At 39.2% G+C, this 13,797-nt stretch overlaps 1 protein-coding gene across 1 annotated transcript; it reads right to left on the bottom strand.

Annotated features, from left to right (window-relative positions):
• Nucleotides 1–326: 326 nt before the first annotated feature.
• On the bottom strand, nt 327–5,982 carry LOC114194215 (mediator of RNA polymerase II transcription subunit 27-like). Its single transcript, XM_028084331.2, has 9 exons — nt 5,478–5,982; nt 5,192–5,357; nt 4,040–4,501; nt 2,626–2,689; nt 2,469–2,537; nt 2,318–2,361; nt 1,858–2,238; nt 896–1,054; nt 327–737 (listed from the first exon to the last, which is right to left on the bottom strand). Exons 1-7 carry the CDS (start codon nt 5,770–5,772, stop codon nt 2,070–2,072), a joined length of 1,269 nt encoding a protein of 422 aa, XP_027940132.1. The 5' UTR covers nt 5,773–5,982; the 3' UTR covers nt 327–737; nt 896–1,054; nt 1,858–2,069.
• Nucleotides 5,983–13,797: the final 7,815 nt, after the last annotated feature.

Here is a 13,797-nt window from a genome sequence, read left to right as displayed (position 1 = left end):
AATATGGTGATGATTTATTAAGAAAGCTTAGTAAAAATTCCTACTAAACATTAAGATAGCATGTCATATAAGTATGAAGGTTCATTTCATAAAACTTTAGAGAAGATGATGGATTGATTCAAATAAAAAGAGAATGGAATGCACATAAACAAATAGAAACCCGAGAGCAAAACAATAGATTTTTGAGATCAATAAAGAGAAAAATAAAGCATAAAATGGAAAGGAAAGAGATGGTGGAATGTAAGAAGCACCCCACTACAAAAGATAAGCCAAAGTCATGGATTCCTTTAAAGATGAGTGGATGGTGCCACCATTTTAGTCTAGGCTCAAGATAAGACTTAAATGTATTCATTTCCTAGGAAGGAAACTCTCATAACGATTGATACACAAATGTATCTTAAATTCTCTAAAATATTCAACCATTTTACAAGTGTTAGAAGATCCCTTTTATAGAAGGGTTTATGGGTCTTTGGACAAAATCATATAAGTCTCAAAGGATTACATAGTAAATAAGAAAACCAAGACAAATGGTGCCACTAAAATGATCTCCTAAAATGGCTTCTTGGCCAAGACAAGTGGGCACACATTATAGTCTTTAAGGTGGATTCTTGACCAAGTCATGTGGTCCTCTCATTCTAGATGTTTCTAGAATATCTAGCTCTTTCTCTTTCTTCCATATGGACCCCTCCTCATCACAACTCTCCCATTTGCGCCACCTCATCTAGAATTTAATTACACTAAATAAAACAAGTAAGATGGATTAGCATGTTGACTTAAATTAAGTTAATCTTGCGTCAACAAGTCAACAAGTCAACAGGTCAACTAAGATAATCCAACTAAATCAACTTTAGAGAATTCAAACTAAAAAAAATAAAAACAATAGAAACTTCATCACCTTACAAAGTTTCCAGCTCCTAACTTCAAGGACAACCTCTCAGAGTAGGTGCCCTGGCTTCTTTTTACAGCTTGCAGCCAGTCAATTGCTCTCTATATTTAGCTTCTTTGGACTGCCTCAGCTGGTCAACTAAATTACCTTTCCTTTGCTTCACAGCACCTAAAATAAGAGGTTCTCTCAAGTTAATTGTACCAAGGTGAAAATAAAATTAAAGCATCAACACTATAGCTAGAAATTCACGCTGCTCAAGAAAATAGTAAAACAAAGCTGGAAAGCTTAACTAAGCTACTTAGGAAATTGCAATTGAAAGACTAAAATAAAAAAGAAAAAAAAAACTACATAAAAACACAAAATTAGCAGATTTTCCTAAAATCTATTTTTCACAAGAAAAACTGAAAATGAATTAAAACCAAAACAATCCCAAAAAAGTGCTTTCAATAATGAAAATCATGACAAAATAGGGACTTAAATAATAGCTAACTAGACTATCTACTATGAAAAGCAATCAATAAAACAGCTACTCTTAACTACCGATAACAACTAAAAACACTATCTAATACATACTTAGAATCTTACTTTAGTATCTACGTATAACTATCTAAGGTATCTAGAAAACTAACAGAAGTAAAAGAACAATTTCTAAACAATATAGCTAACTAAGAGAAATAACCAAATCTGAAATTAAGACTAAAAATAGAACCTAATATCTAATCCTAGCTAATTAAAACAGAAAAGAAATACAAGAATAACATCAAACCAGTAAAAGCAGACTCACTAAAACAGTAAAGAAAGCTCCCCCCACACTTTGAATTTTACATTGTCTTTGGTGTGGGTAAGAATTATTCACAACTGTAAACATAGAATTGGAATTGGTTCTGAAAACAGCAACAAGGAAATGGAAATGTTCCAACTGAACGAAAATTACAATGAAAATTAAAACTAAACTTCCACATTGATCGTACCACTACTATTGACTTGCTTTTGGGTTGACCACCGGTTGAGAAGGAATTGCACTTGGTAATCCAAGAGATGAAATATATAGACCAATTGTAAAGAAAACTCTTCACCAACTCATATCTTTCGATTCATGCACACAATGACATGGAAACTCTACCTCCTGGTAGACCCACATAGAATGGAGCACTTAGTTTACCTGAACCATAGGTAGATCCAGTTATATTTCCTCAGAAAGGCAGCCAATATGATAAGTCTTAGTATCAGAATTCTGGTCTTTTGAGGATATGCTTAAAATTTTTGAAAAGGAAAACTGCCAATAAGGTCGATGGACTGGAGGTAACAGTAGAGTTGATTTTTTATCCATTGCAAGTAACCGTGAACATTTGCTGCATCACCAACAAATTGAGATCACTACATTTCCTAAATGATAGGAAAATCTAAGGTTATGGAAACATTAAATTGAACCTGCATGGTTTAGAAAACAGAGTCTGGTAGCTGCAAATCCAGTGCTACAACATAAAAGGTAGAAAGCTAAGAAAACCTCAAATATATCAATAATAATTAATACCTTCTAAAAAAACGAAGCATCATAACTAGAAAAAGACAATTACAGTACCAAGAGACAATATAGACTGGTTTCAGTCTGGTTCCCAAGAAAGTACTGCAGAGCAGTCGCAGCATACTCCTGCAATGCAGACAACTATAAGCTATAATAAAAAAAGACCTCAAAGAGTAACTAAAAGAATCAAATGAGAAGTAACAGAGACTGTTACCGTAATATATCTAAACACATGATGAACTGAAAAACCCCTTGCATGCACGTAGCTCCCACCCACTCTGGAATATTCAGATGTAAAATCAAGCAAATTGATTATGAAATAACAAATAAGTCTTTTTTTATAATAAAAATAAGTCATATTGGAGCAAATAAATAAGTGAAACACACTGAGGAGATAAGAAATCCTCCAAAACTAAATACAAAAGTACGGAAACAATATCTCTCTCAACAATTCAGAAGTAGAAACTCCCTTGAAACAGCAATGAGCTGGGTATCACCGAGCTGTCACAGTCACAAGATTCACAACCCTGTCCCAACACACAAAGCTACCACTGATATACCACGGTCTTTTCCCAAGAATTTGTGAAACTGGTCTATTCCACTCAAAATTAACAGACCAACTAACCAATACCCTTTCCTTACATTTTCTTCCTTGGTTTGTAGCAGGCTAAATAATTTTACTCTAACAGGTTTAGTAATATTGCCTACTCTTAACCAACAATGCTTAGCAGGCACCAATGACCCACTTGATTTCTACAGCCAACTAAGGTCAGTTTTCCTAACTTGGGGGCCATGCCAATCAAACAGTGCCTCCATACAAAAGACTACCTGATTGCAATGGTAGTTTTAGACTAGGTGCATGTGGCTCCTCCTAGCTGGTGGTGTTTGGGTTCAGATATAAATAAAAAAAAAAAAAAACTTTAACCATTGGGTCAGCCAGAGGTTATCAAAATCGTGAGTCAACTCATAAATTCATTCAATTGTACATTCCCACACCCTCAAACATAGTTCACTTGCACGTAGCATCAATTTCTAGTAGGCTTGTGTAAACTAGAGTAAAATTGTGAGTTTAGAATAGATTCAACAAACTCAGTTGGACACTAGTAAAAAGCCAAAAATGACACTGGATTTGGTGTTACTAGATTTTGGTTGTTTCTAGGTCATGATTTATGCAAAACACATCTTGGTAACAATTTTGGGGTTCACTGGTTCTCTCGCAAGTTTCTGTCTGTTTTTAGTGTTGATCAAACTTGACTTACAGAAACTGGGGACTGGGAAGGAGATGAGAAACGGAAATTAACATCAGTTACAAGAACTATCACAAAAACTTGTGATAAGATATCCTGTAATATGTCCATAGCAAACATTTCACACACCATAATGAATTTCAGGAGACCGAAAAATAAATTATGATATATGTGTTACATGATAAATGCTAGCAACATTCTATTCGACACTCCATCATTGGCTGAGATTCATAAAATGTTACATTATGAAAGTTCCACGTCAAAATCAGGTAAGTCATTAAATGAGAAATGCAACCCATCAAAAATTGTAATATGCAATAAACTTCAGCAACAATAGAGTATTCGAAAGAGAGTCCCTAACATTTCTCATGTGACAGTAACACTAGAAGGTATACCTCATGTGGAGAAAAGAAAGCTACAGAATCAGGATCCATGGAACCGGCAGGATGCAAGGATACAACAGCTCTGAAGATAGATGGGAATAACATTTCTATCACTGCAACCTTCTCTTCAGCAACAGATCCAACTGATCCTAGCCTTAACTTATTAGAACCATGATAGTTATGTTCCAGAGAACTCTCACTTGCCAATGAGCAAAGTGTGGAAGCTCTTTTTAACCAGTCCAATCGATCAAAAGCTAAAATTTTCAAACTTGGCACATCCTTCTCTACAGACTTTAGGACATCTGGTAGCGTCCTTAAAAACCTAATTTCTTCCTTGGGATCGATTGTAATTTCTTCAGACCCACAACATTTCTTTGAAGCCGAGTCACTAGCATCAAGTCCATCATCAAGATGTGGGAAAAAACGCCTTTTCTGATCAGTGAAGGCTTTGAGAGCTAACCTAGTATCATTCAAAAGCCTAAGTGAGCAGCTAAAGTAACACAAATCAGCAGCATTGAGAATGACAAGTCAGCAAGCAAGAACATTATATTCCATAATACCCATGAAAAAGAAAACATAAAGAAAGGGACCAAGTACTTCTTTGACAATTGTATTCAACAAAGTGAAGCAGCTAAATGTCGTGCAAAATATTGTTCGCAAGGATAACAGCAAAATTTAAGTCAATTTTGAGACCAGAAAAATTAGGAGGCAAACTTCAAGAAAGTGAACTGAGACGTCAGCAAAATCAGTACAGTTGTTAACAATCTTGCTATGTGTCTAATTGTCTACGATAAACAAACTAACTTACTCATACTAACTGTCACCATTTCTACACAACTTAGACTGAGGCGCTTACCTCGTAGCATGGGGTCATATCAATTATTGTTACTTCTTTCCTCTATACATATTCAGGAGCGAATAGCAAAACTGAATGATTAAGATATCTACTTATGCATGCACACAAAATCACCAAAAAGAAAAGATCACTGGTCTAGGAATACCAGATACCATCATTCGCAAATATTCAACACACCACCTCGAAATAAACAAAACACGTTTGAATTTGAATCCATTGTTTTCCATCCTATTTCGTTATCCAAACACGGAAATTCAAATGGCATAAAGAAGAAGAAATTTAACGGAAATGAACCTAGTCCTGTCGACGGCAGAAGCACCAGCTTGACCCGCAAGCTGTCGTTTCCACGCGTACGCAACCACAGCGCCATCTGGACAAACCAGCGGCATATGCAAGCCCCAAAAGTCTTTCCTCGATCGAAGTGATTCACTGAGAACTCCAGACTCTTCCAATTCCTTACCTATAAAACAGAAAAAAAACGCAGAACTGATCATAAAAACGACGTCGCAGAGTGCAAACCAAAACCCTAATCCGCGGAACAAAAAAAAACCAAGGGGCACGAATGCAACGGCACGATTACCAAGCGATCGAAGGTCTTGAAGATACTGACGCATGCAGGCGTCTTCCTTGAGGAACATTTGGAGAGGCTTGTGGGCTTGGTCAGGCTGCGCTGCCGCGACGAATAGCGCTTCGAAGAGGCGGTCGGCGCCGATTCGGATGTCGGCAATGATTCGTTCGGCCTGTCCTAGCTTGTCCATTGCTTGAGCCACCTGCTTCGGCGGTGCCTCGGAAGCGGAGCCACCGGAGGAGGGAGGAGGAGTGGAGGTTGAGATGGGTGCCGTCGAGGCCTGCTGCTGCGTTTGTTGCATTTGCATTTGGCACGCCCACAAAGAAAGTGAGTTTCGTCTCAGTTAGTACTTTCGTACAATTCGGATTGGGCCTTCCTTCTTCACCAGTAACGTCATATAAACACATCAAACACAAGGCCCATCAAACAGTAATGGCCTTCATTAAGCGTGTCTTCATTTGGAAAGATCTCCTCTCCAAAGGGACAATGGCAACGATAGAATTACGGAATCACACTCTTTCCGTATCCTCACTCAAGTGAGAGGATCGGAGATGTAAATTGTGCTTTTACATAATTGTCCTGTTGTTTTTTTACACATTACAAATTGTATGAGTAACTGTACCACGCTTTCTCAGCTTTCACCGTTTTTTCTTTACATATTTATTTTATTTAAAGTTTTATCACCTCTTATTTGGAATACTAATTATTTTTATCCGCTTGTATAAGATTTTTTGACGTTCAAGTCAGTAAGAGAGTTTTTTATTAAGACAGTTTTTTATTTATATAAGTATATGAGTGAATATAAGAATGACATATTTATTTAATTCTCTTTTTGCTAAAAACTGGTATTGCATGAATATGAAAAGGTGGAGAGAACCCTAGCAGAAGGGGGCAGGAAGGCTGAAAACAAATACTAAAGGCCTTAAATAACAATAAAACTTACCATTAAAAGCTTAATTGAAGTGGTGATAAGGCAAACTTAGTGATCAAAGGAACCTTCCAATTTCAAGGTTTAGCAAGTGGAAATTCTAGGTTAGGGGAGCTGAACCGAATTTTAGTAATTATTGTTTTATGTGCATGATTTAATGTGTGTTTGCCATGAGAAATTCGTGCTAATGTATGGTTTGAATTTGGGGTTGGGTGTTTTGATATTGATGATCAAAATTTTACCAAATTGCATGACTAAGAGGAGTTTTTGAACTATACATGCTACTTTTGGTTCAAACGTAGATTTTGGGAACTACTTGGGATCTAAATTGGTGTTCACATGTTGGTGTACTGCGTTTAATTGTTTGGCATGGATTAGAGTATGGTTTGGACCTTGTTGCAGTGGTTGTGTGCGTAAATTTGTGTAGAACTCTGCAATTCTCGCTCAGGCAAGCTAGGCTCACCTAGGCGAGATTAGCAGAGAAGTGGGACTGATACTGCTCGTTCACCTCGCTCCAGCGGAGAGTGACAGTTTTGGGCGACTAGTTGTCTTGCTTAGGCGAGCGTCCCTCGTCCAAGCGAGAACTCGAGAGTTTGGGTGCTTGTTTGCATGTTCCGCTCAGGCGCGAAACCTTAGTTTGTTTGAGCGAAAGCTTGTCTCGCTCAGGCGAGAGCTCCTCGCTTAAGCGAGAAATCGAGGTTTGGTTGGTGGTTTGCGTAACTCGCCACCTAGGCGAGGTACGTAGTTCTGGGCGAGTGAGGGTCTCGCCCAAGCGAGAAGGAGCTCGCTTAAGCGAGACTTCGTAAGCTGCAGAGGTTCTAGAGGCTCGCTCAAGCTAGTGGGTCTAGCTTAAGCGAGATAAGTTGGAGTGGTTGAACAAAGGCTCTTAGCTTAAGCGAGCGAGGGTGTTGTTGTGCGTTTCAAGGCAAGTGTTACTGCTGTATTAAAGTGATGAGATGGAAATTGCGAGGTGTGGTCTACATGGCTCGTAGGATATCTCATTGGTGGGCTTGTTGGCGTTCCATGGGTTGTGGCCCGGAACGTATCCTTGAGTTGTGGCTCAGGATAGGGGTTAAGCACGTGGCATTCTATGAGTTATGGCCCGGAATGACTTCCCTTGAGTTGGGGCTCGGGATAACGGATGAACACGAGGAACTTTTGAGTTATGGCTCGGGTTGGCGAGTGTTGCCGGTGTGAGTGTGCTAGTTATGGCCAGTACGAATGGGTCCAGATGGATTGCCCTCCTTAGTGATTTGCTGACGAGTTTGGTAGTCTTGGGATGTTATGGAGTATGTTCGTATTTGGGAACTCCACCTGGCGTTACAGTGTGTGATCCATAGCATGGTTCCTGCACGTGCTCTATCGGTTATGGCTAATAGGTGTGGCAGCAAGGCACCTTGAGATACTCACTAGAGGATGTAGAACACTGCTAGCATGGTTGTGGCCATGTGGAATAGCTGGAACAGGTCTCCTTGATGTGCACCGATACTACATGGTTGTGGCCATGTGGAAGGAAGAGAATGAGTCTTCCTGGATGTGCATTGATATTACATGGTTATGGCCATGTGATAAAGAAGGAGGAGGTTGCTTGACGATGAAATGATATCATACATGGTTGTGGCCATGCGGGATAAAAGAAGAGATTTTATTTTGATGTATTATATATATATATATATATATATATATATATATATATATATATATATATATTTGGTGTATATTTATGTGTTATCTTTTTAGCTCACCCTATCTGCTTGTGTTGGGCGATGATCGTGTACGTGGTACATGTGAGCAGATGATATTGCAGGTGGAGCTGGTGAGGCTTAGCCGCGGAGTGGGGGCAAGCTTAGGAGTTTTATATTATTTTAATTTGAAATATCTTGTAAACTCTTATGAGAGGCTTTATTATTATGTTTATTTTTATGAATTATGAACTTTGGTTTTAATTGGAATTAATAAAATTTTAAAAATTTCTCGCGTTTTTGGGAAATGAGGTTTTATTAATTGCGGCTTAATTACTTTTCTTTATTTTATTATTTAAATCCGTAATATCCGGTTGGGATGTTACACTTCCACTTGAGGAGGTGTGAGAGGATGAAGTTCAAACTTTCTCTCCCTGTGAGTGATGATTATTTCATTGGTATGGACATTGTGTATGGATTTCTTGTAAAATAACCAAGGCATTCCCAACAAAATATGACAAGCTTCCATAAAGAGTATGTCACAAAGTACAACATCTTCATAATTCCCTATGGAGAACTTGACCTCCACTTGGTAATTGATTACCATGTCCTCACCATCATTAATCCATTGAAGTTTGTAAGGTTATGGATGGGGTAAGATAGTTAACGTTATCTTTTAAACAAACCTAGTGTTCCAACAATTGAACCACAAACCACTATACATAATAAGAGAACATGTATTTTCTAAAATTTTACATCTTGTGTGAAAAATGTTCTCTTTTTGGGTTAGTTCTTGGGAACTAGGTTGGTTGTGGAGAGTTCTTCTTATCATAAGAAAATCCCCATTGCAAGGGTAGGCATCCTTACCTTTAGGTGCTCTATTCTTCTCACTACCATTATCACTTTCCTTATCTTTTCTACTATATACATAAATACCCCTTAAGATCATGCTCCTTTTGGTGGGGCGTTATGATGAAATGTGAGCGTTACCAAGACACTTAAAGCACTTGATTTCACTAGTGCAAGTGTGTGATAATATTCCCTCCATTGGTTTATCCTTTTCCTTCTCTTCTCTTATTTCTTTTCCTAGACTCCTAGAGGGTTCTTCTTCTACCACTTGCTTACCCTCCCTCATGTAGTACTTCTTGGTACTATAGTTAGAATGAAGAGTTTTAAAACCTTTTCTAAAAAGTTGTTGCTATACTTTTATGCACATTTGTACCAAATCATTCAAATCCTTGTAGGGCAACAATTTCACTCTATCCTTAATTTCAAGATTGAGACCACCAAGAAACCTAGAGATGGTTGTTTCTTCTTCCTTTCTAATTCCCACTCTCATCATTAAAAGTTCCATTTTTTGCCTTTACTCATCTACACTCATGGTTTTTTGTTGGAGCCTTTGAAGTTTGTCCATAAGCTCTCTATGATAGTAGAAGGGTATTGTTTTCTTCTCATGGCACTTCTCAAATCATTCCAATATTGGACTTGTAGGGAATTGGAAAGTCTTCTTTCTAGGGAAGTCAACCAATACATGGCATTCCCTTGGAAACTTAGGGTTGCTAAGGAGACCTTTCTTTCATCACCTACTTGATGGCACTCAAAAAGTTGTTCTACTTTCATTTTCCAATATATGTATGTCTCTACATGTTTTCCCCATGTAAATGAGGAAGGTCTACTCTAATATTTCTTTGTGCATGCTCTCTTTCACGCTCCCTTCTATTCACTTTTGGTGGAGGAGGTTGATAGTATTGATTGACAATTCTATTTTGTGTGGGAGTTGTGTGTGTAACATCTCAGCCGGATATTACTAATTTAAATAAAATAAAGTAAAATAATATTAAATATGTCATTATTATTCAAAGTTCTTTCCCAAAACGCGGGAAAATTAAAACCTTACTAAAATGTCTCGAAATTCAAAACCATAAAGTAAACTCCATGTTTACATAGTTCAAAATGATCAACTAAATGTTTACAAAATAGTCAAATATAGTTTATAAAACTTCCCAAGCTAACCCATCTTCGGCTTTAAGCGTCACCGGCTCCACCTGAAACAACGTCTGCTCCCGTGTAACGAATTACACGATCATCACCAAACACACACAGAAAGGGTGAGCTCAAGTAAGCATATAAACATATAATTTAATAAATAGAAGTTCACTCCAAATTACTTTATTTTAGCCAATGCTTAACCAAAAAACCTTATTGCTCTAAGGTTTCCAACCTACAATTTCATGACCATGGACCCAGGATATATATGCTTCCACGAATCTACCCGCTCGTGGTCCTACCTCTACGAACCTCCCTGCTCGTAGTCCAACTCTACGGACCTCTCCGCCCATAGTCCAACACATGTTATCCAATAGATACGAACCTCCTCACTCGCAGCAGCCCTCAAGTGTGAGTACGAAACATACGAACCTCCCCGCTCGTATCATTCCACGAGAGCATCATAATATGCACATCTTCGCTTATATTATCACGTGTTCACCACCAGCCATGAACCTACCCGCTAATGACACAGTCAAGCACCTCCTACTCTAAGTGCACATCGCAACACATTAAAACGAAATTAAAAAAAAAACACATTGCCCTATACAAGATACACATTCAAGTTGGTCTTAGGGATTTCAATGCTTCCATGAACCTGCCCGCTCGTGGTTCAACTCTACGAACCTCCCCGCTCGTAGTAACCCTCATGTGTGAGCACGAAACATACGAACCTCCCCGCTCGTATCCTCACACGAGAGCATCATAATATGAACCTCCCCGCTCATATTATCACGTGTTCATCACCAATCCGCTCGTGGTTCAACTCTACGAACCTCCCCGCTCGTAGTTCAACTTTACGGACCTCCCCGCCCGTAGTCCAACACACATGATCCAACAGCTATGAACCTCCCCGCTCGTAACAACCCTCAAGTGTGAGCACGAAACATACGAACCTCCCCGCTCGTATCCTCACACGAGAGCATCATAATATGAACCTCCCCGCTCATATTATCACGTGTTCATCACCAGTCATGAACCTACCCGCTCATGACAATATCAAGCATATCCCAAACTAGGACCAACACAACTAGCCATGCAAAACATATCACAAACACACCATGTCACTGCACCATCGCCTAACGCAACTTAAGCACCACCAGGAGAAATGGAAATGTAGACCGCTTGGCGGTTCCACAACACTGTCGAGCATCACGACAAACAAAGCTTCCTTATTCTGGTTATTGCCTAGCGGTTCACTCTACACCATCAGGCGCTACACCAGTAATGTGACACTATTGGTTTTAGGTACTCTAACTCAATTTTTAGAATCCAACAATTCAATTCTCAAACATCCAGAAACCAAAATACGCATTCATATACTTTATATACTCAAATTTACAACATCACAACTCATATGCATCATTCAATTATAAAGCACACATCTATCCCTTTATAAATTCATATAAAACCATCAAAACAAAAGTGTTATACCCAACACACAATCATGGACAACCAAACAATAATAATAATGATAATAATAAAAATAACAATCACCATAATAATAATAATAATAAATGAAATAATAAAAATGTTCATGCAGAAACAAATAAGAGATGTTAGGGACACAAATATCGCCTTACCTCAATCCTTGACCTCTCGAGTTAGCTCCTTCTCGGTTTGTGTATGCCATCTACCGGTGTATACAGTTTTGACCCTTAAGGGGTTACCTGCGGAGAGGGCTCCAACGATCAAGTCAACGAAATGGCTCTCAAAAAGTCAAATCTTTGATTAAGGGATTAATGAAAGCGTACCTCTTAATTGTTGGGGTTCACGTGTATTTATAGTCATTAATTGTGGCTGCAACCTTTATGGGCTGGGTTGATACTTGCATCTTTAGATGGGTCTGGGCTGGGCCTATGCCCTGTGTTAATATTTGTTGATATCAGGAGCCTTATTTGAAATATTCTAAGTTTAATGTCATCAGCCTATTACACCTTATCATTTGAAGTAGGCAGCCTGGGCTGCTTTGTGTTTATGATTGACTGGTTCTATACTTAGTAATTTTATTTATGGGGTTATGTGGGGCGTCCTTGGCCATATGGTGTCCTTGGTCCGCCTAGGTGCAGTACACCAGTCTCCTAACTATTGTCGGGAGAGGTGTAACGTCAAAGGTTTGGAAGTGTACGAGTAGTTGCCTTGATCCGCATAGGTGCAGTACACTAGTCCCCTAACCTTTTAGTGTTATGAACAGTGTTAAGGCTAGATCATAAGGAGTGATGGTAGATGAAGGGGTGCCAGATGTCAGAGGTCCAATCAAAGGGGTTTGCGCTGCCATTTTGAGTGTTGTGACATTCCACGTTCGTTGTGATGCTTCATGTGACTGTTGCTTTTGGCGGGAAAAGTTGTAGTAGTTCAGATGTTGATTTTAAATACAATTATTGCTGAAAATTTGTTCACCTTGGTTCATTTGCAAGAAATTTGAGAGTAGTTCTTTGTGTGCGTGAGACTTGTCCGATACGTTCTTTGTATCTGTCGTCATCTTACTGTCAAAAAGGTTGTCTAGTACTAGTGATAGTGTGTCATTATCTTCTTCGGGTAGTGGGAGTGAGCAGTCTGGGGAGGATGGGAGTAGTCGGTCGGATGGTGGGAGTGGTGGTCAAACGGTAGGTATGGGGAGGATTCTGATGGAGACGGTCACTGAGGTAAGGGAAGATCCCCCAAAGGAAATAGTAGAGAGTAACTGGCCGGCCAAGGCCAAATATGAATGGGTTGCTGAAGATGTGTGGACCTAACATTTCTTGTTCAAATGGTCTAGGCTGCTTAAGTCATGGCTCAACTGCATACCTATCCTGGAGAAGAACATAAGCCGTGACATAGTACCTTTGGAGAGGGAGTAACAGAAAGAGTTTTCTATATGTATATGTGCCACTTTTCACAGTTGCACGTGAAGCTGCCCTTTGATGATTTTACAATGGGGGTACTACGCTTACTGAACGTTTCCCCTACCCAACTGCATCCAAACAGCTAGGCGTACTTGCAAGCTTTTCAGGTTCTTTGCCGATCGTTATATCTGCAGCCATCCCTGCAATCATTTTTGTATTTCTATGATACGCGGCCCAAGAATCCAACAACATGGTTATCATTGATAAGTTGGCCGGGGATAAGCAGGCTGGAAGCTTTCACTCACTCATTCAAGCATTTTAAAGACGATTTCTTCAAGATGGTGGTGAAGGAGCCTGGGCAGTCGTACTTTTTTAGCGATGACGGGAACACTAAGTTCCCCTTCAGTTTGACCGACAACCCTTGGCGATATAAGGATATGAAGAGCGAGAGATTATCGTTGGCAGATAGGGAGGTAGTGGAGACACTGATGAAGTTTAATGATAGGCTGCCCACTAAGGGCTTAGTTAGGGTTTATAATTCGATTCATCCAATTGTTGATATAGAATGTATCTTTTTGTATTTTTAAGTGCTATGTTATGTTTGAGTTAACTAATTGGTGTTTTTGTGATCATTGTAGGGCATATGGCATAAGTTGGGAAGAAGAACTTGAACATTTTTCAAGCTCTTAGGAAGGAGAAAGCAGCGAAGGCTAGGGCTGTTGGGAGCATTGAAGTTCCTAATCTACAGGATTCCTTGGTTGAAGTGCATGTGCATGGGGGATCGAAAAGGAAAGCGGAGGTGCACGCTAAGTAGGGCGGAGGGAAGGATGTGAAAAGGCTGAGGGCCGCTT

Source organism: Vigna unguiculata, chromosome 1, assembly GCF_037176805.1.
Source record: "Vigna unguiculata cultivar grain cowpea cultivar isolate G323 ecotype 2 chromosome 1, ASM3717680v1, whole genome shotgun sequence".
Classification (NCBI taxonomy): Eukaryota; Viridiplantae; Streptophyta; class Magnoliopsida; order Fabales; family Fabaceae; genus Vigna; species Vigna unguiculata.
This window is presented reverse-complemented; position numbering and strand designations above follow the sequence as displayed.

Bases quoted from the DNA above. Each gene is read 5' to 3' on its own strand.
- LOC114194215 (XM_028084331.2), bottom strand. From the start codon at position 5,772: ATGCAAATGCAACAAACGCAGCAGCAGGCCTCGACGGCACCCATCTCA. The intron at 5,358-5,477 runs GTAATCGTGCCG...TCTGTTTTATAG, and splicing joins TCAAGACCTTCGATCGCTTG to GTAAGGAATTGGAAGAGTCT. The intron at 4,502-5,191 runs GTTCATTTCCGT...GAATGATACTAG, and splicing joins TCTGCCGTCGACAGGACTAG to GTTAGCTCTCAAAGCCTTCA.